Source organism: Crocodylus porosus, unplaced genomic scaffold (assembly GCF_001723895.1).
Source record: "Crocodylus porosus isolate Cpor-Errol unplaced genomic scaffold, CroPor_comp1, whole genome shotgun sequence".
In the NCBI taxonomy this organism is placed as follows: domain Eukaryota; kingdom Metazoa; phylum Chordata; order Crocodylia; family Crocodylidae; genus Crocodylus; species Crocodylus porosus.
In genome coordinates this window covers 3,073,936-3,097,649 of record NW_017728934.1, presented here as the reverse complement: position 1 = coordinate 3,097,649, position 23,714 = coordinate 3,073,936, and the positions used below count along the sequence as shown (strand labels likewise).

At 50.0% G+C, this 23,714-nt stretch overlaps 1 protein-coding gene across 2 annotated transcripts in view; it reads right to left on the bottom strand.

Annotated features, from left to right (window-relative positions):
* The window catches only part of CUNH1orf106 (chromosome unknown C1orf106 homolog), a 44,744-nt gene that overhangs the window by 9,073 nt on the left and 11,957 nt on the right, over positions 1–23,714 (bottom strand). For both annotated transcript variants that reach the window (XM_019546305.1, XM_019546304.1), the window contains exons 2-7: positions 15,374–15,524; positions 11,267–11,391; positions 10,691–10,813; positions 5,041–5,269; positions 2,511–2,564; positions 1,942–2,197 (exon numbers count right to left, since the gene is read on the bottom strand). In XM_019546305.1, coding sequence (XP_019401850.1) covers positions 1,942–2,197; positions 2,511–2,564; positions 5,041–5,269; positions 10,691–10,813; positions 11,267–11,391; positions 15,374–15,428 — 842 coding nt within the window. In that variant the 5' untranslated portion in view covers positions 15,429–15,524. The remainder of the gene's footprint in view (positions 1–1,941; positions 2,198–2,510; positions 2,565–5,040; positions 5,270–10,690; positions 10,814–11,266; positions 11,392–15,373; positions 15,525–23,714) is intronic.

Below are 23,714 nucleotides of genomic sequence, written 5' to 3'. Positions count from 1 at the left end.
CTGCTGTTCGCTCAAATGTCTGCCCTGCTTGCCCAGGATGGCAGCACAGGCTGCATGGGGAGAGGGTAGGAGCCATAGGCGAAGGTGTGACGTGCGTGAGAATAAGGCAATCACTGCCACCCTCATCGAGGGCCAGAGTATGTAGATACATGTGTGTTATAAATGCAAAACAAACCCAAAAAAAGGTTTATTCATATTAATAGTTTAAAATGCCTTGCACTATTACTAAATATCGGTTATTAGATCAGCATCGGCCGATATAATTAGTTGGTTAATCATTGGCTATCGATATTGGCCAAGAAAATCTTTATCTGTGCACCCCTAGTGAAAACTGGTGCAGAAGGATGGGAAGTGATTTGGCTAAGGTCACCCAGCATGCCAGTGCCAGAGCTGGGAACAGAACTCTAGCTGGCTGATTCCAAGTCCAGTGCTGAACCCACTAGATCCCACTGATTTCTTTTGCTCTAGACAGGCCTAGTTATCTGATTCCCCGTCTACCTAGCTCAGTTCTGCCTCTGATGCCAATCCTGTCTCTATGTATCACTTTATGAACTGAGACTACCCCCTCCTGCCTGCCAGAGTCCTGGACCCAGGCCTGTGCATAGTTGGGGACAGTGAGTATAGGGGCATTTTGGACATCCTTTGAATTGCACGGCTGGGCACATGGACTGGGAAGAGCATTAAAGCTAGGATGCAGGGGAGAAACACAGAAAGCAGAGACAGATGTGGGACAGCTGACAGCCAGCGTCTCCCAATACTGGCATGATTCCTCACCTGGTAACAGAGTAGGACTGAATTCCAGTTAGATGAGGACAGAGCCCCTGTCCCCTTCTGTCATTAAACCACTCTCAAGCAGTGTGGCTCTGGGTATGATGTCACTGCAGTAGGTGCAGACATCCCCAAGCCAGCTTTATCATATCTAAGACTGGCGGTGTAGCTGAGGAAGCGTGGCGCTCAATGCAAGCAACCAAAACTAATCTGAGAAGCCAGGTAAATACTTGGGCAGTGAACCCATGCTGGGCCTCAGATCCAGAGTCACTCTGTATGAGGTTGGGTATGTGAGAGCTGAGAGGTAGGACTCTGTCCTCATCTAACCTGAACCTAGTGCTTCTATGGATGAGGCAGTGGCTGCAGTGTAGACAGACTTTTTGGCTGTCCACAAAGGTCAGACTCGCAGAGCCTTAGGAGTGCTACAGCCTTCAGGTTAAAACAGCTGGCTCCTTTAGGCCTGGCAATATAGGCATGTGCTTTTTAGATTCAGAAATCAAAGGTTCAGTTCCTAGCACCAGTGCTCCACCCAAGGATATCACATTCCCTATAAGAAATAAAAGGAAGGAAAGGCAAAGAAAGGAAAGGAAGAGAAAATGGAAAAGATGTTCAGCCCAGTAAGGTGTTCATAGAAACTCCTGCTTAGCATGGGTTTATAAAACAACTCAAACTGAATAAGACCAGTGTAAGGAAGATGCTACCTTCATCAGGAGATGTGGGAGAGAAGGCCAAATACCGGGCTGTGCACCCATGGAAAGCAGCAGCACAGACCACAACATTTTAGTACAAGGAATGAAGAGCACCACAACCAAGCAAAAACGCCACGATTAGCTGGAATCTGGCCAGGATACGCGGTATAAAGACAATGCTCTCAGAATGAGTGCCAAAGGATTTATACTCAGCGTAAATCTCTATGACCTCAGTTCCTGAACTCGGCTGAGAGGTGCACAGGGGCCACCCTAACGCTAGCTCAGCTCAGAGGGAACGGTGCTGCCTATGGGACCACACTGACCACCTGGTTTTTTAACTCTCTACCTTAGGAAGCCAAACTGTTTCTTTCCTTTACACAGGTATGTTCCCAGTCTTATCCTCAAGATCCAAATACAGACTGGATGGCAGGACCCCCGAAGTAGAGATAGGGGTGAGAGGGGTGGTATCATATATGACCTATACCTTGATACATTGCTAGACTCCAAAGATGGCTTCTTGGGCTTCTCATAGGGCTTATCAAGGCTGGTCTCTTTCCATGGGCTGTTCTGGATAGGCGTGCGTTCCAGCCCTGCTATTTCACAGCACGCGGGCTGTGGCCCCTTGTGTTTCTTGGGATGGGCCAAACAGGAGGGCAGAGCCAGGGTGCTGTTGGGGGTGCCTGGTTCAACTGGCACCAGGAGTTCTGGGACAGCCTGATGATTTGGAGCATGGCAGTACTCTGAAAGGGAATGATATGTTATGCCATCATAGGCCAAGACAGTGAAAACTGCATAGTAAAACATGTCCCCTCCTTGCAGGTCTGAGCTCCAGTCCTGTTATGGCCCGGAAGGTCACTCCTGTAGTTGCATGGTTCTGCTCAAATCAAATAGCACTCAGATCAGGGCTTCCAGTGGGCATGAAGCAGACAACTCAGATTTAGGCCACACACCACCCATGCAGCATCTCAGGAGCACGCCACGCTTTGCTCTACCCATTCAGCCCCCACTGATTTAGTGGCTCTCACTGGCTACAGCATCATGTCAATACCTTACCTTCTTCCTGCAGGTTGGTGTCCAACAAGGAGCGATCATCTGATATGCTCAGCTCTAGATAGAAAAAATAGGGGAAGCGACACAGATGAGAGAAGGAGAAAAGACTGTGCTGGAGAAGAGATCTGGATAAGGACTCTGAGTTTAGGAGTGTAGAACCCCCTGAGCATCAAAACTACATGCATGCATGCATTGGTGACATGTAGCAGGTGCATGTGCACCCCCTGAGATCAGCTGCGCACCCCCTGGAAGTGCCGGCTGCAAAACCAGAAGTGCACTTCTGGTTTTGCTGCTGGCTCGGCGATCAGCCACTGGGGGAACCCCCGCATTGGTGATCTGGTGCCCCCCCCAGACTTGGGAGGCACCAGTCACCCATGCTGCATGTACTCCTAAGCCCCTCAGGTGTATTTGAAACACTTCTCCCAAAGTTTCTCATGTGCTAGAAAGGAAGTGGCTGCATGTCCCCAAGAGGAAGAGGCGAGACACAGTGAGAAAATTTATGAAGAAGAGGTATCTCTTATACACTTCCAACTTCAGCTGCCCACAGCTTACATTCTTCATGATGGGGGAAGCTCAGCCCCACCTCCAAGCATTTACTCAGAATGCCCCCCGGAAAATGCCAGACCAGAGAGCCTAGACAAAACTGTCTTCTCCCTAGCAGCGCTTTCTCTCTTATCCATTCCCTGCAGGCACTCTGGCTGACCTATCTAAGGGGACATGATGGTAAGAGGGTCATGGCATCTAGAATTCCCCTTCTCTCCTTTGAGATGAGTCTGTGCATTTGCAGCTGCCTCTGATCTGCCCAGCTGTCTGGTAGAGAGGACACTGCAAAACTGTGAACAAGATGAGTAGATACAAAAATTCCTTTTCATCTGCATCACAGACCAAATTCCAGTGTAAACTCCATCCTTCCAACCCATCCCAGACTCTTTGGTTTCACTTGGAGACTATTCTTTGTTGCTGGTTATTCGTTGTCGCATTCTGTCCCTTACCCAAGAGGAGGCTGCATTTCGGACATGCTTCAAAATATCTGTATATACCTCTCAGCCACAGAAATCTCCACATAGCTAGCTGCCTCCCAGGGCTGTTGTGAAGTTTTAACCAATTAATGCAGGAGTTTTCAACCTTTTTTATGGAGTGTACCCCCCTTCTGGTGGCAGCAGCCGGATGCAGAGCAGGGGTGGGGCTTGCACGTGGTGGTGCGGGGTGGTGAATGATGGTGGCCGTTGCCGCATGCAAGCTCCCCGCTCCCCACTCCCCATGTCCAGCCAGCTGGGCGGTGCTTGTGTGGCATGCAGACGGGAGCCACTGCCCTTGCCCTTTGGGAGGCGGTGGCACAGGGTGGAGGTGCTCCATCCCTGCCTGCCCACATGTACTCCCTAGCACCTTTCCAAGTACCCCCAGGGATACATGTATCCCCGGTTGAGAACCCCTGGATTAATGTATGCAAAGAGGTTTGAGGCCCAGTAAAAATATAAAATATTATTAATTAATTAATTAATTAAGCACACTGCTGTCTTTGGCCTTGACCACAGCCCTTCACTGGGGTAACACAAGGGAAATTTTGATGGAGACAGACAGGCTATGGCAGTCCTAGAGGAGAAACCATAAGTTTTGGAGAAAAGAAACTCTAGGCGGTAACGTGAAGCTGGAGGAGAGCGTGTTCGCCCTCAAGAAAAAGTGGGACGGGTAACAGAATTAACAAGATAAAACCAGAATTCCCAGCTAAGGACACTGTAGGGAGCATCTTCATTAGTTATAGGGAAAGCTTGATGGCCCATTTCCCCACTCACTCACCCCAAGGCCTTTGCCTTTTAGCTAGAATAGTTTAATTCTAGAATATGCTGCCACAAACTGAGGGAAAGCCTTATAGCTGGTAGCTATTTTGTGATCAGCTAACATAAAGGTAGTAAGATCGAATGCTCGGGACATCTTAACTTCAGGAGCCCTGGAGGGACCCCCACATTGCAGGGACCAGATAATCCGTGCTTCCCTTCCTCGTATCTACTGCTAAGCCCTTCTAAACCTGGTATGTGTGACTGTCCGTGGGCAGTGTGACCAAGCCAGGGGCAAGATGTGTAAGGCAACATGGAAGTCCATGTAAGGGGGAGCTGTAGATTGACCTTGGGAGGGCTCATCCATTGGTCAGCCCCTGCAAGCCTAAGTGCATTCCCTGCACAGCTTAGTGCATGCTGTTATGGAGTTACAGGTGTCATTTCTTGCCCACTGGGGCAGGCTGCAGCTATGGGACACATTCTGCTTACCTGGGGGTAAGGGCTCTGCTTGACCTGGGGGTGGGCAGGACAAACCCTACGGCAGGTGGAGGCACTCAGTGCCAGCTCCCAGGACAGCCTGGTCAGTGGCACGGCTCGACATAGGGCCAAGCTGCTCTTTGGGTGCTAGGCAAGTCAGACAGGAGCTGATCTCTGGCCAACCATATGGAGCTGCCCAAATGGCTTACATGTCCACTCTCTAAAGCTGAGAAGGTTTTCACTGAGCAGTATGCTGAGAGCTGCAGATGCACATGGCTCACCCTCAGTGGTTGTGGTGCTGGCCTTGGGCATGGGCTTCTGTCCGGCCATTAGACGGCATTCATTGAGGGCATTCTCCAGCTCTTTCATCTTCCTCTCCTCCTTCAGCACAGCGCTCTTCCTCCGCTTCTTGATTTGCTTGCTAATGTTCTCCTCCCTGAAGAGGTGATGAGCAGCCTGCACGATTTGCATCTGCAGAGACAGGTCTCTCTCTAGCCTGCTCAGAGGGTCCTGTGCAGAGTGAAGGGAGATACAATCCATGGAACAGAGCCTGCAAGTTTACCCTCCACCCCAAAATGCTCAAGGCCAAGAGAAAACAACTCATTTTTACAGTGTCCAGTCAATTGGGATTGAACAGGAACCAGCTAGGTTTCAATACCCCTGAATTCTAGTGTCCTGGTGGGATAGCCAGCTGAGCGCTTCTAAAACCAGCTTGCTGCACCTCACTTCTACCCCATTTATAACACTGCCACCCAGCTGGGCTTTCTACGATTTCAAAGGCTGTGAAGATGATCCACTTGCCTTCCATGCTCCAGCAATTCAAAAGAGGAGAGGTCATTTCTGGTGATCATCTGTATCCCGGTTAAACAATCCAGAGTGAAGAGGCAAGAACATCTGGTAATTACAAATCTATTTCCTTTTGTGCACCTCAGCGTGAGTTTTCTGTCTACAGAAGTGGTGTTTTTTGGCAGTTAAGCACACCCTGGACTGTGGACACATGAGCATGTGCAGAAGACAACATCCTGGCCAGACATAGACATGCCACTTACATGCATACCTCCAGGAAAGACAAGACGGCCTCCTATCTTTTAGCATGAATATACGAGTGGTTTGGGCACTTGCCCAGGAAGCTGGGGACCGTGACTCCCTCCACATCTTCCCCTCCCTTATCCAGAGATTTTTTAACCATCTTTCAGTTTTGCAGCACAGTGCTCTAACACCTCTCAGAGATCCAGTCAAACACAGGACTGATGTTAGGACTTCAACTTGTGTCATGCCTAGATATTTTCCCATACTCTATTTGGGAATTTCTATTTTTCTCTATTTACAGCTAGTGCTAAACTATGTTCAGGGTTATCATGTGTATGTTTGTATGAACTATGCTATTCGATGTGACTCTATTTTCTATATTTAAGATATGACGTGAATCGTTCAATGAAGTGGTTGCTACAGCAAACATCAGGAATATCTCCAGACCAGACAATAGAGGAACCCTGGCTTGCAAAAGGGAAATGAATCTCTGAGAGTTTACATTTGAGATTGCTATACAACTCAATCAGCCAGAAAGGTGATATAACTTTCAGTGTTAAGTTAGAGTGGGCCCAGAGGCAGGCAATAAAAATGATTAAGGGTTTGGAAAACAAGTCACATGAGGAAAGGTTGAAAGAACTAGATATGTTCATCTTACAGAAAAGGTAATTAGGAAGGGACATAATGGCTGCCTTCAAACATCTAAAGGCCTGTTATGCTTTTGTTTCTTTTTCATGTCCTTGTGACATGGTATTTAGTATAATTTGCAGATTCATTGCAATCTGACAGGGTCACGCCATGAGCACTTCTGCTATGGTGTCAACCTTGCAACCTTTCTAGGCTATACAACTGTGTGCCTTAGCGCCTGGGTGACTCCAGCCCCCAGGACTGCTTTATGGAGGAGGGAAAACACCTTTTCTCCTGCAGAGAGCAGGCTGTGGACCAAATAGCGAGAGGCTGCAGCAAAATATGTTTCAACTGGATAGCAGGACAAACTTCTTCATGGTTAGAATAGTGAGGCAGTGGCATAGACTGCCTAGGGAAGCTGTGGGACTCTCCATCATTGGAGGTTTTCAAGAACAGTTTAAACACGCATTGGTCAGGGATGATCTTGAAGTAGCGATGCCTGGAGTGATCTCTAAGGAGCAACAGCTGGCAGCCCAGGAGCATCTCTGCCCCCAGATTGCTGGGCAATCACAAGAGCTCTGCAGCCTAGAGCAGGGAGTAGGGGAAAAGACCACACTCAGCAGCAGGAGAATGAAGCAGAGCTCCATAATCTGGTTTAGTTACAGAAGAAAATCAAAGGAGTTGGCATAAGAAGGACAGGACAACTGTTTCTTGGGCAGAGGAAAAGGATTGCTTTCTAGTAAGAAAAAAAGCAGAGCAAGGTAAACTTTCTGTTCATTTCTGGCATTCTGTTTTCCCAACTTCCAGTTAAACTTGTTTGTATGATTTATGTCGCTTGTGCCATAAATCTTTTTTGCTGTTTTACACACCTTACTAATTGTCTACAGTAGGTGTGGTTTCAGAGCAATTACAGCTACAGGCATTTCACTCCTACAGGAGTGAGGACCTACCATATTTTTCAAACTAAAGGGCATATGCCCCCAAAGCTGGCAAACTTCCTCTGCTGGAGCTGCAAGATCTGGTCTGGGGCAGATAAAGTGGAGGTTTGCTGGGATAAGGAGTTATCTGAAGGGTGAAACCTACTCTGTCTTCACTCAACAAGCAGAAGAACAGCGGACCAAGGCCTGAGGCTGAGGGGCATCCCAACGTCCCAACACCATTGCAATAACGGCTTGTTACACCACCACACCAGAAGTTAGGCATTGTCCAGGACCTTTTGCTGTGCCCTTTCTGAAGCTGGCTCCCTGGACACCTAGGAGAGGGTGATATGTGGTTGCTGGATCAGGCGAGCAAGCTAGAAGGGATGTGGCTCAGTAAGGTGCCTGGTCCCCTAGATGGGGGAAATCCTGGGATCTAGGTTAGACCCTTGTTCCCAATGGGGAAGCTACATTTTCATGACCTGAGTGTACATGCCCATATTTGGGCCCCACACATGGTCAGTCTACATGTGTATGCTTATATGTCCACAGTGTAGGGGGAACTGAATTGCGACAAGTGTGTAAGAACCAAAAATACTACTCCCATGCATGGAAACTACTATTCAGGCACACAGAGGGAAAGAGGAATCCCCCAAACTGGAAGACCCAGATGAAGTCTTGGAGCACGGGTCTGAATTAAGTACCAATGTAATAGGGGAAAAAATAATTCCTTCCCTCTGCAAGGCTGACTGAAGATCGCCATGATGTATCAGAGGAGCCTCTCTTGCCCCTATCGTGGTGGTGCTTCCTGGGAGGCAGAGCAGTGCCCCGATCTCTGTTGTACAAAAAGGGAGATCAAACCTAGAGAGGCAAAGGGCAAGCTCCTCAAACAGGATTTGCCACCTAACTCCCAATGATTTGGATGCTCCTATACATCCTCCCTTCCAAAAGGGAGTTGTTAATGTCAGGGCAGCAGGCAGGCTAATTAACCCCCAGCTAGCCTGGATTACCTGAATGAGTGTGCCTGCCTGCTTATAAGCATCTGCCCTTTCAGTACTCGGTAGACTACTCAACAGGAGAGATGCTTCTTTGCTTGGCTCCTGGCCTGGTTTGAACCCATGTTCCAGGTTCTTGTCCACTGGTTCCAAGTTCCTAATCCCTAACTCCAGCCTGCGTCCCTGCTTCCTGACTACTGGCTCCTGACCCCCTGGCTTGTGGCTGCAGTCCAGACCCCTGCTTTTACCTCTTGACCGTGCCTGGTCCAGGCTCCCTGGCTTGCAAAACTTAGTATCAAGCTCCAAGTGACCACCCACATCCTAGTCATCCCTTGACAACCAGGTCCTCAAGTCAGTTAGGCTCAGATTCTCTGCGGTATTTTTCAGGGTCACCCAGGAAGTCTGTGGCAGAGGAGGGATTGGACTCAGGACCTCTCAGCATAGTCTGGTGCTCTAACACTAGACCATCCTTCTTCTCTAATGGTTTGCGGTGGCTTTCACATCTAGGAATTATCTGTGAGCTACTGGAGCCAGATTCCAAACTGTCCTTGACATTGCAAACAAGGGTCCAGGAATAGGGGCACACTGGACAGCTCAGCATACGTGCATGCCACATGCTATCAATGGAAGCATCAGCATTATTGGCATTTGAGATGGACCCACAGAATATAGACCCTGACTACTCACAGTGACTGTGGCTTTGCATGGCAGCTGCACAGGAGAGGATGATTTGTTTCCTAGCCCTGCTCTCTCATCTCCTGAGCCTGGCAGAGGTAGAGGTGCTACATATGCAGCATAATCTGGCCTGGGAAGCAGGCAGCTTCAGAACCTGAGTCAGGCTCTGGAGAGAGTTTGGTCTAGGCCCCTAGTGCTGACCAGATGATGGCTCCAATATGGGGTTTCCCAGGTAGAGGGATTGTGAAGGAAATACCCTCCTTGCCCACAACAGAAAGTGAAGGGGCTTCTACTAAGGTACCACATAGATAAAGATTGGGTATGCTGGCAGCGCAGGGATCAAGCAAGGTCTCAGATCAGCAGCAAATACAATCCTCACCTATGCCTCAACCCTGCACTACTCACAGAGAGAATAAGCAGTACCATCCTCAGCACCATGCCTTAAGCTGCTTCCTACTGGGGTCAGACATGCCATCTCAGCTGGGTTGGTTGGGTAAATGAGCTTCAGGAGATAGAAAGAAGTGGAGAACATTGCATGTTAATGAGCCCTTCTATAAACCAAGCATTAAGGGATGCATCTACATGTGTGCTTAATGGCTCAGTAGATTAATTTGCTGCAGTGTAAATTGTCACATTCAACATGTGCGGTGCTACAGGAGTGCAGCAAACTACGTTTCACCACCATAAGACGGTAGTGTCGGGGACAAGTACTATCTTATCACAGCAAAAATATCTTCACCGAAGCACAAGTGTAAATGCTGACCTGGGCCTAACTTGCACCTGGTCAGCTCAGGCAACAGGGGGCCAGGGCCTAGCCACAAAGCTCTACTCTTTGGGCACTCTCATGCCTCAGTCATCCCTATCTGTCACCTGACACCACAACCTGGAGATGGGAATGACCCCCCGAGCCTGCTGCCAGCCTGGGGCTGCTCCACCCTAGCTCAAACTGGTGTGGTCCTGGGCACATGTATAGACACTGTGCCCGGGAGCCATTAACTCCAACACGAACTGTGCCAGCATTTATTTTTGTATGCTAATTGCATGGCAGATGCACCCAAGAAGACCCTTTAGCAGGGCTATTCTTCTCTCCTTTTACCTGGAGCTAGCTCTCAGTGCTGGGCTTGCTTCCTTCACAAATGGCTACGGAGAGATGGACAGAGTTGGGTGGGACAGACTAAGGCAATGCTCCTCCACAACCTTTTATCTCCCACCGCCAAGAAACCCAATGTCCAGGACAGCTCCTACAGCTTCTCTGAACCTAGCCAAAGCTAAAGCCATAAATCTCTTTTCTTCGCGCTGATGGGGTAGGCAACCCTGGACATCCCTGTTCTCCCTTCATACAACAGGTACAAGATGGACAACACCAGGGGAATTTGTTTCCATCTTTGTGGTGCTTCACCCTGGCCTGGAATGGTCTCTTCCCTATGGATCCAGTGCCTCTGTAGCCTTTATGCTAAAGAAACCAACAATGGCACAAGTGGCGGTTCTTGTGCTGTGAACCTGCCAGCTCTGGACTGGTGCCCACCAACTAGGGTCAGTAATAGGACTGGTGACTGTCATATGAATTTTAAGAACCTCCACACTTATTTTAGGCAGCCTGCCCTGCAGTGTTGGTCTACCTGCGCCCCCCCTGCACCAAACACCAACTGAGAGAGAGGATCTCTTTGTAGTACAAGCCAGGCCCTTACTGCTCCTTGTGAGACAATGGTCTTCTCATCCAGTTTGAAGGCAGTGCCAATCCTCTGACGCACCTTTGGGGGCTTTTCTCCTGGTTTCAGAGGGTACTCCTGTGGCAGCATCCCAGTTAGCTCCTGTGTGGGGAAAGGGCAGTGAGAGTGGCACAGGCATCTTCTAGTGAATGTAGGAGTTACATCATGGGTATCACTTTCCTTGGGATGAATGGAGAAGCTTCTCAACAAGAAGGTGATTCCAGCCAGTGGTGACATAGCACTGGCAGTCGGTCCCTCATGCACGACCTGCTGAGCACTTGCCACCCTGTCTGGGATATTCCACCCCTTGTTTAACCCTACAGTGCTCCTGCTGGACCTGACTCCAGCCACTGGGGCTCCCGAGGAGAGGCTGCAGTCAGTGGGCAGGGGGAACATGTGACTTGGGTCTGGCTAGAAATGCCCATCCCCATCCTTGCATCTCCCATGGCCAGGCAGTGTGATTTTCAGCAGAGCTCCTAGTTTCTCTACACCTAGCCATAGCCAAGTCATCTCCAAGAAGCCCATGTGATTGCACCAGTGATGAGGGTCCCTTACCGCCTCACGCAGGCAGAGCTTTCTCAGCTCCTGCAGGCAGGCCTCCAGGTGTGCCTCCAGTGCCTTCTGCTGCTTGTGCACTGCCTTGGTCAGGTCCTTCAGGGGTGACACAGGGCTTACCTGGCCTGTTGGGGACAAAATGAGCACTGATTGAACAGCCAGAGGAAGCTGGTGATAATGGGGATAAACCAGGGGTGGGCAAAATATGGCCCATGGGCTGGATTTGGCCCACCAGCTGATTGTATCTGGCTTGTGGGTGGGTGCCCACCAATCAATTGTATCCAGCCCAGGGCAGTCCACACTACACTCCCGCTTGTGCCCCCTGATGGCTTTGGCCACTGTTTACCGCTTCCCGGTGTGGCTGCTCCCAGCGCGGCTGCAACCGCCTGGGTCCTGCCAGGCTTCCCTCGCCTCCAGTGGCTCATCCTCCTCCTGCCCCTACTACGCCACTCCAGGCAGCAAGTAGCACTGGGAAGCGGTGGCAGTGGCTGTTGGGATGTGCGCTGGGGCAGGAGCTGGGAATGTGTGCTGGGGCAGGATATGCATGGCTGCAGCTTCCCCTCCTCCCCCTCTGCCCCCAGCTGGCTGGGTGTGTGATGCCTTGCACATGTCCCCATGGCCACCACCATCACTTTCCAGCACTACCTGCTGCCCAGAGCAGTGCAGCAGGGGCAGGAGGAGGAGGAGGAGCCGCTGGAGGCAGGGATAGCTGAGCAATACCCAGGCAGCTGCAGCTGCACTGGGAGCAGCCCCTCTGGGAAGCTGTGTGCTGCCTGGGGCCAAGGCTGGGGCTGGGTGTTCAACATGGGCTGTCCTGCATGGAAGCAGGCAGAGCTTGGCCCCATGAAGAGTGCCACAGGGGCAACCATGAGATGGACGGATGGGGTTGGGACAGGGGACAGCAGTTGCAGGGCATGACCTGAGAGAGCTCTGATGCATGCCCCCCTGCCCTGCTGCCCCTCCCCCCAGATGGCTCCTGGGGCATAGCACATGGGAAGCCCCCCCCCCATACAAATGCACACCACTGCACACACATATGCACCACCCCACGCCCCTATACTCCCCACCCTCCACACCCCTCTCCACATCCCCACAACACACAAGAGTAAGACTTTATTTTGAGCTATTATGCAATCACCCCTATATATACTACTCAAAGAAACATACATTGGGACAAATCTTTTTTGAAACAGAATTAAAATATGTTATAGTAGATGTCTGATTTTTAGTATATGATCTGTTTTCTATCTATAATTTGTTAAAATGATATCTTTTAAAAGACTTTTTGTGTGTGGCTCTTGACAGCTCACCAAAACTCGTTAAGTGGCCCTTCAGAAGAAATAACTGCCCACTCCTGAGCTAGGCCCTAAGTACAGGTGACAGTTTGGGGCTTTTAGGACTCAGGGCCCCATGTCCCATGCAGTCTCTGAAGTCCTGAACCTGTAGGAGAAGGAGCAGCTTATTCCTGCCCTAACCTGGCACCTCCCTTCATGCAGCTGATCCAGGGCTACAGGATGAGGCACAGAGTAATGCAGCAGACAGAAGAATGGAAGTTTCCACTGCACTGGGAAGGAGCAAAGCAATGCTGGCACCAAAAGTGACTCTGCAGCCTGGGACAAGTTACTTCCCTGCTCTGTGCCTCAGTTTCCCCATCAAACAGTAATACAGATGACTTGCAGAAAAGGCCACTGCAAGGTTTTAACTGAGTAGTTTAAATCAACTTTGATAAGCATTTTGAACGTGTCAGGTACTATTATGCAGTGCAGTTCCTGGATACCTTCTGCCCAGACTAATTGTTGTGAAGATGCTCAAGTCACCACAGGGTGCTCTGTGCTGCTGCCCCAACCCTAATAAACATTAACATTTAGCACCCTGGCACAATCTAGGTTACCCAAGGGTGCTATAACCTATTGTCTCTGTTACAATAACACCTAAGGACCATGAACCAGAAGTCAGGACCACATTGACCAGGCACAAAGACAGGTCCCAGCCTCACAGAGCTCTCAAATGAAGGTATAGGTTCAGGGTCCAATCTAGGGAAATGTCCACTACCCTCAAGTTTCATTTCCTGATAATTACCAGATCCTTTTGTAGGATCAGACTCTTTAAGCACATCATCTCACTCGTTACAGATGTGCATTTATGAAGGAAGCCTGGAATTTTCCCCCTTTTTCCATGGAAGAGGCACTTCATGCAACATCCAGCGTTGCTGGGGGGTAACAATCAATTGTCTTGAAAAGTTCTGCTTTGCTTTCTGGCGCATCAAAGGAAACATTTTGTTTTCAGTCAGACTGACGCAAATCAAAACATCCGGGTTGTAAAATCAAATGGAAATGTTTCATTTCAAGTCAGTTCAACCCTAATCTGTGGCTGCCTGAGCTACTGCAATGCCTGATGGGTACCTATAATTTGGTAAGCCTCTCCTGGGTGGGCCTCCCTTACCAGCCCCAGACATCTCCCATGGTTTACTAGAGGCTGCTCCCCTGCTGAACAAACATAAGACCTCAAGGATTTGTGTTTCCATCTCCATTTAGAGGAAAAGCTCATTTAAAAGCATTGGCATGTCTCTAGGGATAGAAATTCCAGTTGTCAGCCAGCTCAAATATTTCCCACAATGCCTTAGGGAACAGACCTGCAGCACGGGTGTCACAAGTATGGCTAGATGTACACCTTGCTGGGGTCATTTGACCCCAGTAATCTTTCCTGCCATGGCAGGGGGTCGGACTCGATGATCTGCTCAGGTCCCTTCCAACCCTAGAGACTATGAAGTAGCACAGGCAGCCTCTGTGCATGGCACAGGCAGATTGTGGAGGGGACAAGCAGCACAGCAGTAGAGAAGACTGGGAGCAGAAAGCAGAGCAGTAAATCTGGCAGGGCGAGGGGAGGGGAGTGGCACATGGGGGGGTGGGGGGGGTACAGGGCAAATTTGTCATACGCCTGCCAAAAGGGCTGAGCCCCACAGCTCTAGGTACTGGTTCCCTGATCAGCATGTGAACTGAGTGCTGCTCCTTCTCCACGGCACCCAGGTGAGCAGCATAAGGTGAAGGTGCTGGCATGGTCCATCTCCAGAGCCTCCAACCAGAGATCACTGCACGCTCCCTAGCTGGAGTATGCAATGATTATGTTGGCTGTAACCAGCCCCAGGTCATCCCAGATAATGTGGGGAGCCTGAATTGTTGCGAGTGAAAACATTGCTGAGTTTAACAGACTACTAGACAAATGAACCGCTAGGGTAAGAAAAGGGTTTTCAGATGGGATGCAAGGAGTGCTGTGACTCCCTGGGCAAGAGAGACTGACATCTCATCTTTCATTGCACTAGTATTTTCCTTTGAGGCCAGCTTCTCAATAGGACAGAGCTCTGATTGAGCAGCCGGGGGGAGCTGGAGATAATGGGGCTAGAGCGTGGAAAGGTGCAGAAAAGTTCCTCACCCCATATGGTTGTGTTCCTAGAGCTGTAAATTTTATTCTTGGGCAATGTGCCCAAATCACTGATAACTTCTGAGGTTTCTAGTTAAAATATCAATCCTGGTGGAGAAGAGAGGTGATATTCTGGCTTTTGGTCTTCCTTCTGCAACCACACAAGCTTTTCTAAGTCAGCTACACGATGTTCCCATGCAATGTTTTAGGTTGGCTTGCAATGACTGGGCAAGTATGAGTATGTCTGCCTTGTAGCTACTGCGTGACTACAGGATACACAGTCTAACCACAGCCGCAACAGCAACAAAGCTGTACAAAACCACCTGCGAAACTGTACAAATAGTCGTATGACAGCAGTCAACACTGAGCTCCAAGCTGCTGTGATGACTGTTGGGACCTGAGCTAGTTAGCTCAGAAATGTCTACAGTATCCTGCACAGCATGTGGGTGATGTACTGGCACTTTGGTGCCCCCAAATCCCCCTGGAAAAGCAGCGCCTTGCTCAGCGAAATCAAGCCCCAGTTGGTAGCTAGAAAGGGAACTCCCAAAGACTTCCCCAAAGACATACACTAGCCTCTACCTGTGCACCTTCCTCCCAGAGCTCCCAGAAGATGGACTGCACTTCCAGACAGAGCACAACACAACTGCATCCTCCTGCAGGGCACTGGAATTCCCACCATGAGTCACTTACCTGACTGTAGTATGATCCCACTGTCTGTGTCACTGATTTCATCTTTGCCTTCCATGGTCAAGGTCAGGAGAACAGGAAGTAACTTGGACAGATAGGGCACTGAGCCAAGACCTGTGGAGGCTTCTGTTGTATGGTCAACCGTGAGCTCCACCTGCTTAAACAAAGATGAAAGAAAGACTCACAAGTGCTTCGCACACATGTATATGCATATAAATCTACTGTGAATGCAGACGTACACTTGTTTGTATAACTCTACTGTGAATACACACACTCATTTGTGTAGATCAGGCGTGTCAAACTCACCTGCGCTCCCAGGCTGGATCTGCTTGCAGACTGGACCTGGACTGCAAGGAACCTCCTTGGCTGAACCCAGACCTAACAGTGACAGCATAGGCAGCGATGGCTATATTACCCCCCCACCGCTGCCGACGTTCACCTCCCAGCTCACCTCATCTCTGAATTCCCAGCCCCTCTGGAACCCTGTGGGCTGGGTGATATGGCACCATGGGCCAGACAGAGCCTGTGCCTGGACCATACATTTGACACCCCTGGTTCAGATCTCTAGGAAGCACATACAGATTTCCAAACACGCTTGTGTCAAAGATATGCGACAGGCTTGACATCTATTGTGAGTGCACGTGCTTGCTTGTGTAGATCTATTGTATTCCTACTGATGGTTTAAGTCCAATGTGACTGTTTACTCTCTCAGAAACACACCCATTCATGTAAATACACTGCAGGCTCACACATGCCTACACATACACACGTAAGGCCTTCATTCAGCTGAAATGTTTACACCCTTAACTTATCACTAAGAACACATACTTATTGGAGCCAAAGTCCATTCCTAGCACGGGCAACTCATGCCGCCTTTGTCAGTGGGGGCATGTGCCCCTCCTGCGACCAGTCCTGCCAATGGGGAGACGGTCCCCCAGCAGCCGACCTCGCTGCCTTGACCCCTGCGGGCAATTGCTGCAAGTGATGAGCTTGAGAGGAAAGCTGCATCCTTGGGAAGAGGGAAAGGGGCAAGATTCAGGTTCCACTCAGGCCTGGCCCTTTTAAAGCCCAAAGTCCCAGTTATGTTAGCTCTGACAAGCAGGTTTCCACAAGGGCTCCCAGTGTTTCACCACACAGATAGCTGGGAGAGTCAATGGTGGTGGCTAAGGCTACTCGGGACACAGGAGGGGAGCATCATTGGGGCTCACGGGCCTATTCTTTCTTACAGCTGTGCCCCCTGCTTCCCTTCCTCCATCTGCAAGCTCCTGGCAGAGTGCTAGACCTGCTCGCTCCCCTCTCCCCTGCCTTGCAGTTCTCCGTTCCTTCTGGAGCTGCAGACAGACAGCAAGCAAGCTCCACCCTGGGCGGGCAGGGACGGTTTGGCTGAGTGGAGTCTTGCACAGTGAGCAGCAATTCCCCTGCAGGAGCCCAGCTGCGTCCCCAGACAGCAGGGCTGTTCCTGCTGCAGTGCCACCTGTCCCTCCCCTTGCTATTCACCCTGCAGCTGCTCTCCGGGCAATGGCTCTAATCCTGGTGTGGGCTGAGCCTGCGTACCCAGGCTTCTTCCCCTGCCCCCGCATGAGTCAGCCCATTGCACAAGTCACCCAGAGTTCCTGTCTGGAGTTTATCCTGGGAGTGGGGAGAGAAACTCTTATGCATAAAGGGGGAGAATGTGAACATATTTAACTACATTGCTATGGGTCCACTGGTACAAAGTCCTCATGTAGATATACCAACCCAGTGCACAATGAGCCTTGCCTCGGTGTGCATGACCCCAGTTGATTATTAAAGGAGGAAGTATTGCTGTAAAACCCAGTTTCCACCCCCCATCTGACTCAGTCTCAGTTCCCCTAAATTAGATAGAGCTTAAGTGTATCTGCTCATGATGGACATTGGCCAGTCTGCAGTGCTGAAAACATCCAGGAGACGGGAGGCATCGGAGCAGAAGGATCTAACATATTTACTCTTTGAGCTGATACGGGGAGGAGGAAACCTGCTGAGGACATCTCCCAGCTGACAGCTGTGAGGCTGCATCCTGCAGCTCCAGGGGGTTGGTTCACAGGGTCCCAGACCTCTCAGTTTCAGATCACATGGGAATCACAGCCACTGGGTTTCATTCTGAGTTTTAGGTTCAAAAAGACCTAAGCCAGACAGTGTGCCTCATTCTGAGTGGAAACCACAAGCCACCAGCGTGGCAGCGGGCAAGACTTCCTTGGTTTATTCATTCAGTTCTCACCAGGTGAGCAGTTTCAAAAAGTGAGTTAAGACTAGTTTCAGACCCCATCCTTGACAGCCATTTACACCCACATTGCCCTGTTATTTAAAGCAGTTTTGTCTTCCACAATGACAAGTGAAAGACCTACAGGAACAGCAGGGGAAACTGGCTGGGTAGACTCACTGGGACAGGGACTATTTGGATATCCTGTGTTTGTGCAGCATCGTTTGCTGCAGGATCCTGGTCCAGGACTGGAGATTTCAGCTGCTATCTCAACACAAGCACAACGATTGCAAGCCCTGTGAAGTCTGGCTCATGTCACCCTGACACAGCAGTGCAGACTGAAGGCACTCTGGAGTGAGTGGTGGGTATTCCCTGGCGGCACAGAGCAGGTAAAACCAATCCTCTCAGCAGCATAGGTTGAGGGTGTGGATCAGGAAAAGGTTTATGGCCAAAGTATCAACACTTTCCTTTTCTGAGCCTCAGTTGTGACATAGTGACACTAACCTGCTTTGCAAGGAAGGATCTGAGGACACATTGGCGCAGTGATTCCCAACCAGGGGGCTGCAGTTCCCTGCAATGCCATGAGATTCTTTTAAGGGCGTCTCAAGGCGCTTTGCAGAGTTCGCACTGTTAGGCGTGCAAATATAATTCGGAAGATAACCCCGGAGATTTGAAATAGGAATCCACAACATCAAAAACATTCTGACCTGTTGTGGGCTTTCTGCATTTTTCCCAACAACAAAATTGCTGTATTATTTTTCCATAATCAAAAAACAAGCAAAAATGAAGACCTGGCATTTTCTGAAGGATGCCTTGAGTCTGAAAAATGTTGGGAAACACTGCATTAAGGAAACCCACTGAAGAACACACATACCTCATATCCCTCCTCAGGTAACCGAGTCAAAATTTCCTCACCATGTCAGAAAGCTCGGTCATACTATGATAGTTATCTGCAGAGCACAAGCTGGAAAGGAGCTCCTGGGTCACATCACTGCAGTCACCATGTTACATACAGTCTGCATCTCGTAAACCGTATCATTTATGATAGCGTTCCCTTTCTAAATGGCTCACTAGAGGCCAACAAACAATTAACAGGGGTTTCATCTTTTGTCCAATAGGTCTGTAAATTGCTTGCAACAACCATCCCTACCAACTATTACTGATGAGTTGGTAACAGTAACATACACTGTTCATGCCTACAACATGCTTCTCTCATGTATTAAGCTTTAATAAACCCTTTGAAATGAAGCTTTAATAGAAGTGTGAGAAATGAAGCGTACCTACGTGAAAACTGGGTCTGCGGTTGTCACTGAGGTACCCCGAGACAAAGTTACTCTGGGGGTTTCACCATGGATATTTCCCAAATTAGGTGTAATATCGGGGTGGTTGGTCTCTACTAATAGGTAGCGTGAAGCTGTGTTTGCTTCTGTTGTTCTCTTATCTGTGTCTGTTACAGCATCTGACATAACAGCCCACAACTGTTCACACTTAGAAGAGGAAATGGCTGAGAATTAGCATTTGACTTGGTTTGTGATGGCACCTAGCTGGTCAAACTGTCATACAGGAGAGGCTGCATATCAGATTAACAAATCTGCATGTCTAAAAAGGATGCGAGATTTTACTTTGGTACATGAGCACCTTGGGAGGAGGCAGGAAGTGACTGGCATAATACGAGCCCCTAGAAATGAAGGGGTGACATATGTTCAGGGCCAGACTGGCAAAGGTACTTAAACCTGGCTTTTGTCTTCAGTCTTCCCAGGTACAAGGGCCCTTCCGAGCTCTGCCCGCGTCCCCTAGCCAAGGAACCACCCCACAGCGGGGAAACAGACCGTGACAGTGAAGAGGATGCAAAGACGACCCGATCTGAGGACAGCAGCAGCAAGTCCTCCAGCGGGAGCTGGGGCAAAGCGACACGGACAATGGATGATCCGAGTCTGCAACCCCGTCATTGGGGCGGGGATGAAGGGACTGTGGTGTCTGGTCTGAGAGACTGGAGGGCTTGTGTGTGTGGGTGTGCAGGCACGCATATTGTAATGGCTTTGGGTGCCCAGTGGGCCTTTGTACAGGTGCGCGGCTGGGGATTTTGTGATGGGATTATGGTTTTCCCTTTTGGTGTGTGACTAGGAGTGTAGCGATATATAAAACTTTATGTATATATAGAGATATATTTTTATAATAACCCCCCGTCAGCCAAGGAGGCTGGGTAACCCAAGTGGAGAGAGGTCCCCGTTGGGCATGGTCAGTACCAGAGGTTGCCTTTAGATCCCTGAAGCTAGCTAGGCACTTCATCTTTGGATTTAAGGGGTTGGGTACGACCAAGTTAATGTTCTGGTATTTGCTTTTGTTGGTTTCTCTTATATCTCTGCCTGTATCTCAACCTATGGTTACTGGTTTCTTATGCTTGTTCCGCTTTTATAATAAATCATTTTATTGTTTGTCTCCTTTTTGGTTGCCTGTAGAAGGAGTGACTTCTGGGGAGGTGATATTCCAGCCTGGCCCTCTCCATGGAGAGAGGGACCTATAATTTATTCTTCCATTACCCAAAAGTGTGCGTTTGTGTGTGTGTGTGTGTGAGTGTGAGAGAGGGGTGGGGCACAGCAGCTGCAGGATCCATATGCAAGGATGGAGCTGCAGGATCCACATACAAGGGCCGCTCCAGGATCACTGCAGCTGCAGGATCCACGTACAAGGCCAGAGGAATGGCGGTGCAGAGATAGGGAGCTCTTTCAGGTCTTAGGTCTGTTTCTTAAGGCGAGTGGAAGCACAGTGGGGAGAACCTCGAGGCAATGGGTGACTGGTGCCACCTTAGTCGGGGGGATCGTGCCCCGGCAGCGACCAGTCAGCGACTGGGGGACAACTGCACTGACTGGGAAGCAGCTGCGGCGCTCCCAGAAGTGGCCACAGCACTTCATCTGGTGCCCCCACTCCCCAGATGGTGCTCACAGGGGAGGGCACTGGCACTCCCACCTTCCCCCTCTGCCTGTCACCTAAGTGGAAAGCATGGCTCATCAGGGGGTGCACCAGTGCTCTCAGCGGGTGCACGAGCACCCCCTACACATCGCCACTGCTCGGGGCTCCAGTGGTCCCCCCACATATGGGTTTGTGACAATGTTTGTTCACACTTTTTTGTAGTTGGAGAATCAGTCACTTTACTCTGGCTGGATTTGCTTGTTATTTTTCATTTGTTCTCCAAGCCAGGTTTCCTGTAAGCCCTGCTCCTAAACAGTCTTGCTCACACAGGCACCACATGCCATCACAATGCATGTGCATTGCCTTTTGAGATGAGGGAATTGGCTCTGTATGTTTGACCACTGCAAACCATCTCAAGTAGCTGAAATGTCTTCAACAGGCGGACACATACCAGGGGAACATGCAGTGGCTGGAAGGCTCATGGTCACAATACCAGGGAGGAAAGCAAAAGGAGCAAAGCAACCTTTTGCCAGAGTACCAAACTGAAGGCTGGGTGGAAAGGCAGGTCCCCAGAGCATGCAAGAGGCAAGGTGGAACCAAGGTCAGTGAAAGCACTGGGTGAGAAGGGGGAAGTTGCCTGTTCTCATGCTAGCAGCAGGGCTGATTGCAGCTTTCCAGATGCCCTGCTCCCCCACGCACCCTCTCAAAAGGAGTCACAGCCAGCCAGACAGTCCGAAGTGACTGAGGCATGAATAATAAAAAGGAAGGTAAAGTCAGGCTCTCATGGAAGTACTAAGCAGACTGACAAGTCAGCAAGAGAGAATTTAGGGGCTCAAGCATGACCTCCCCTGCCAGACTGCAGCATTTGAGAGTTAACCTCCTGGAGGAGTGGCCTCACACTTCAAAAAAGATGTGGATAGACAGACTGGCAGGCGTCTAGCAGAGAGCAACAAAAATGATTACAGGCCTGGGAAGCAAGACATACGAGGAAAGGCTGAAAGAACTAGGTTTACTTAGAAGAGAAGACTGATAGGGGAGTTGATAACAGTCTTCAAGTACCTGAAGAGTGGTTATAAAGAAGATGGAGATGGGCTTTTCTTTGGCTTTTAGGGGACAGGACTAGGAGCAATGGCCTCAGACTCAGCAAAGGGAATTTGGAGATTAGGAGGAACTTTCTGAGTCAGAGTGGTCAAGTATTGCAACAGGCAACATGGAGAAGTTGTGGAAATCTCCATCCCTGGAAATGGTCAAGAACAGGTTGGACAGACACTTGGCTGGGATGGTTCATCACCAGGGACAATCCTGCCTTAAGCAGGGCACTGGACCGTATGACTTCATGAGGTCCCTTTCAGCTCTGTTTTTCCTATGATCCAGGATGAGGAGCAGGAAGTCTAGCAGCCGAATCCCCAAGGGCAGCTTTGGAATCAAGGGGCCTGTTTCCAGGTGCCTGCATTCAGACAGCCAGGGCCTGAATGCCAGGGGTGGTAGACCCTGCAACTCATCCTAACTTGCCCTGGACTTTTGAGTGCACAGCAGATGTGAAAAGTCAGGCTTAAGTGTCTTAGTTTTGGCCTCAAAAATGGAGACTTCCAAAACCGGTTCACCAGCCTAGGAAATGGGGCTCCAAACTGGTTGCCCGAACCCTTGGCAAAGCATGCGTAGGAGATACCCTAACATTATCCAGCACAGGGGCCCCACACTGTGAAACACTCAACATGCAGCGCTCTGCCCTTTGTGCTTGGGTGGCGCTGACTCATTCAGTGCCCAAGGTGGGGTAGCAAGGGAAGTCTCAGCTGCCAGGGCTCTCTGCACGCTGACAGCAGCTGCTGCTGCTGCTACTTTTGCTGTGGCCGTGCCAGCTCTGGCACCAGCAGTCCCCTGAGGGTGGCACCTGGTGCCCACAGAATCACAGAAAATTAGGACTGGAAGGGCGCTCAGGAGGTCACACCTAGTCCAACACGCTGCTCAAAGCAGGACCATCCCCAACTAGATCATCCCAGCCAAGGCTTTGTCTAGCCAGGTCTTTAAAACCGCCACAGATGGAGAGTCCACCACCTCTCTGGGTAAACAGTTCCAGTGTCTTACCACCCTCCTAGTTAGAAAGTTTTTCCTAATATCCAAACCTCCCTTGCTGCAACTTGAGACCATTGCTCCACATTCTCTTATCTGTCACCACTGAGAACGGTCTTGCTCCATCCTCTTTTGAACCCCCTTCAGGTAGTTAAAGGCTGCTATTAAATCCCCTCTCAGTCTTCACTTCTCCAGACTAAATAAGCCCAGTTCCCTCAACCTCTCCTCAGAAGTCATGTCCCCCAGCCCCTGAACCTTTTCATTGCCCTCTGCTGGACTCTCTCCAATTTGTCCACATCTTTTCTGTAGTGAGAGGCCCAAAACTGGACGCAGTACTCCAGATGTGGCTTCACCAGTGCCGTATATAGGGGAAGAATCACTTCCCTCCATCTGCTGGCAACACTCCTACTAATGCAGCCCAGTATGCCGTTAGCCTTAAGGGCACACTGTTGGCTCATATTCAGCTTTCACTGCAACCCCCAGGTCCCTTTCTGCAGAGCTGCTACTTAGCCAGTTGACTCTCCACCCACTTCAGATGTTATTAGGTGCAGAGCTGCACCTGCCATGGCAGAGACTCCCTGGGGGGCTGGGAGCACCAGTTTGCTCCGCTCTTGTCCGCCAGATGCTGGGTGTGGGGCTGCACTGCCTGGCCCCTATGACTGAGCACGCCCTGCCATGGCACAGACTCTTCCATCCCTGGCCAGCTCCCCCAGCTCTAAATCACTGCTTGTGATGGGGGGGGGGGGCTCTCTATTTTCCTGCTAACAGGTCACATCCATGCTCAACCCCTTTAACCCACTCCCCCATCCACCTCCATCCTCTACTCCTGGCCCTCTCTCCCAGCCTTATCCCCATCCTTGAATCCTGTCCACCTCTTTCTAGCATATCCCCATCCTCCAGCTAGCTCCCTTCTGTCTGGTTTATCCCACATTCATCTTGCTACATGCATGGCATAGCCAAGATATCATAGCCATGTTCCTCTATGCACATACCCCAATAGCACTGAGAGGACTACTGCAATCTCCCAGGAGGAACAGAAACAACCCTTTCCAGCTAAACTGTTTGCTTCTGCCCAGGTTCAGCTGAAGAAAGGGCCAGTTTCACTGGGCACCGGGCCCAGTTTTTATTTAGCTTCTATCTACAGCA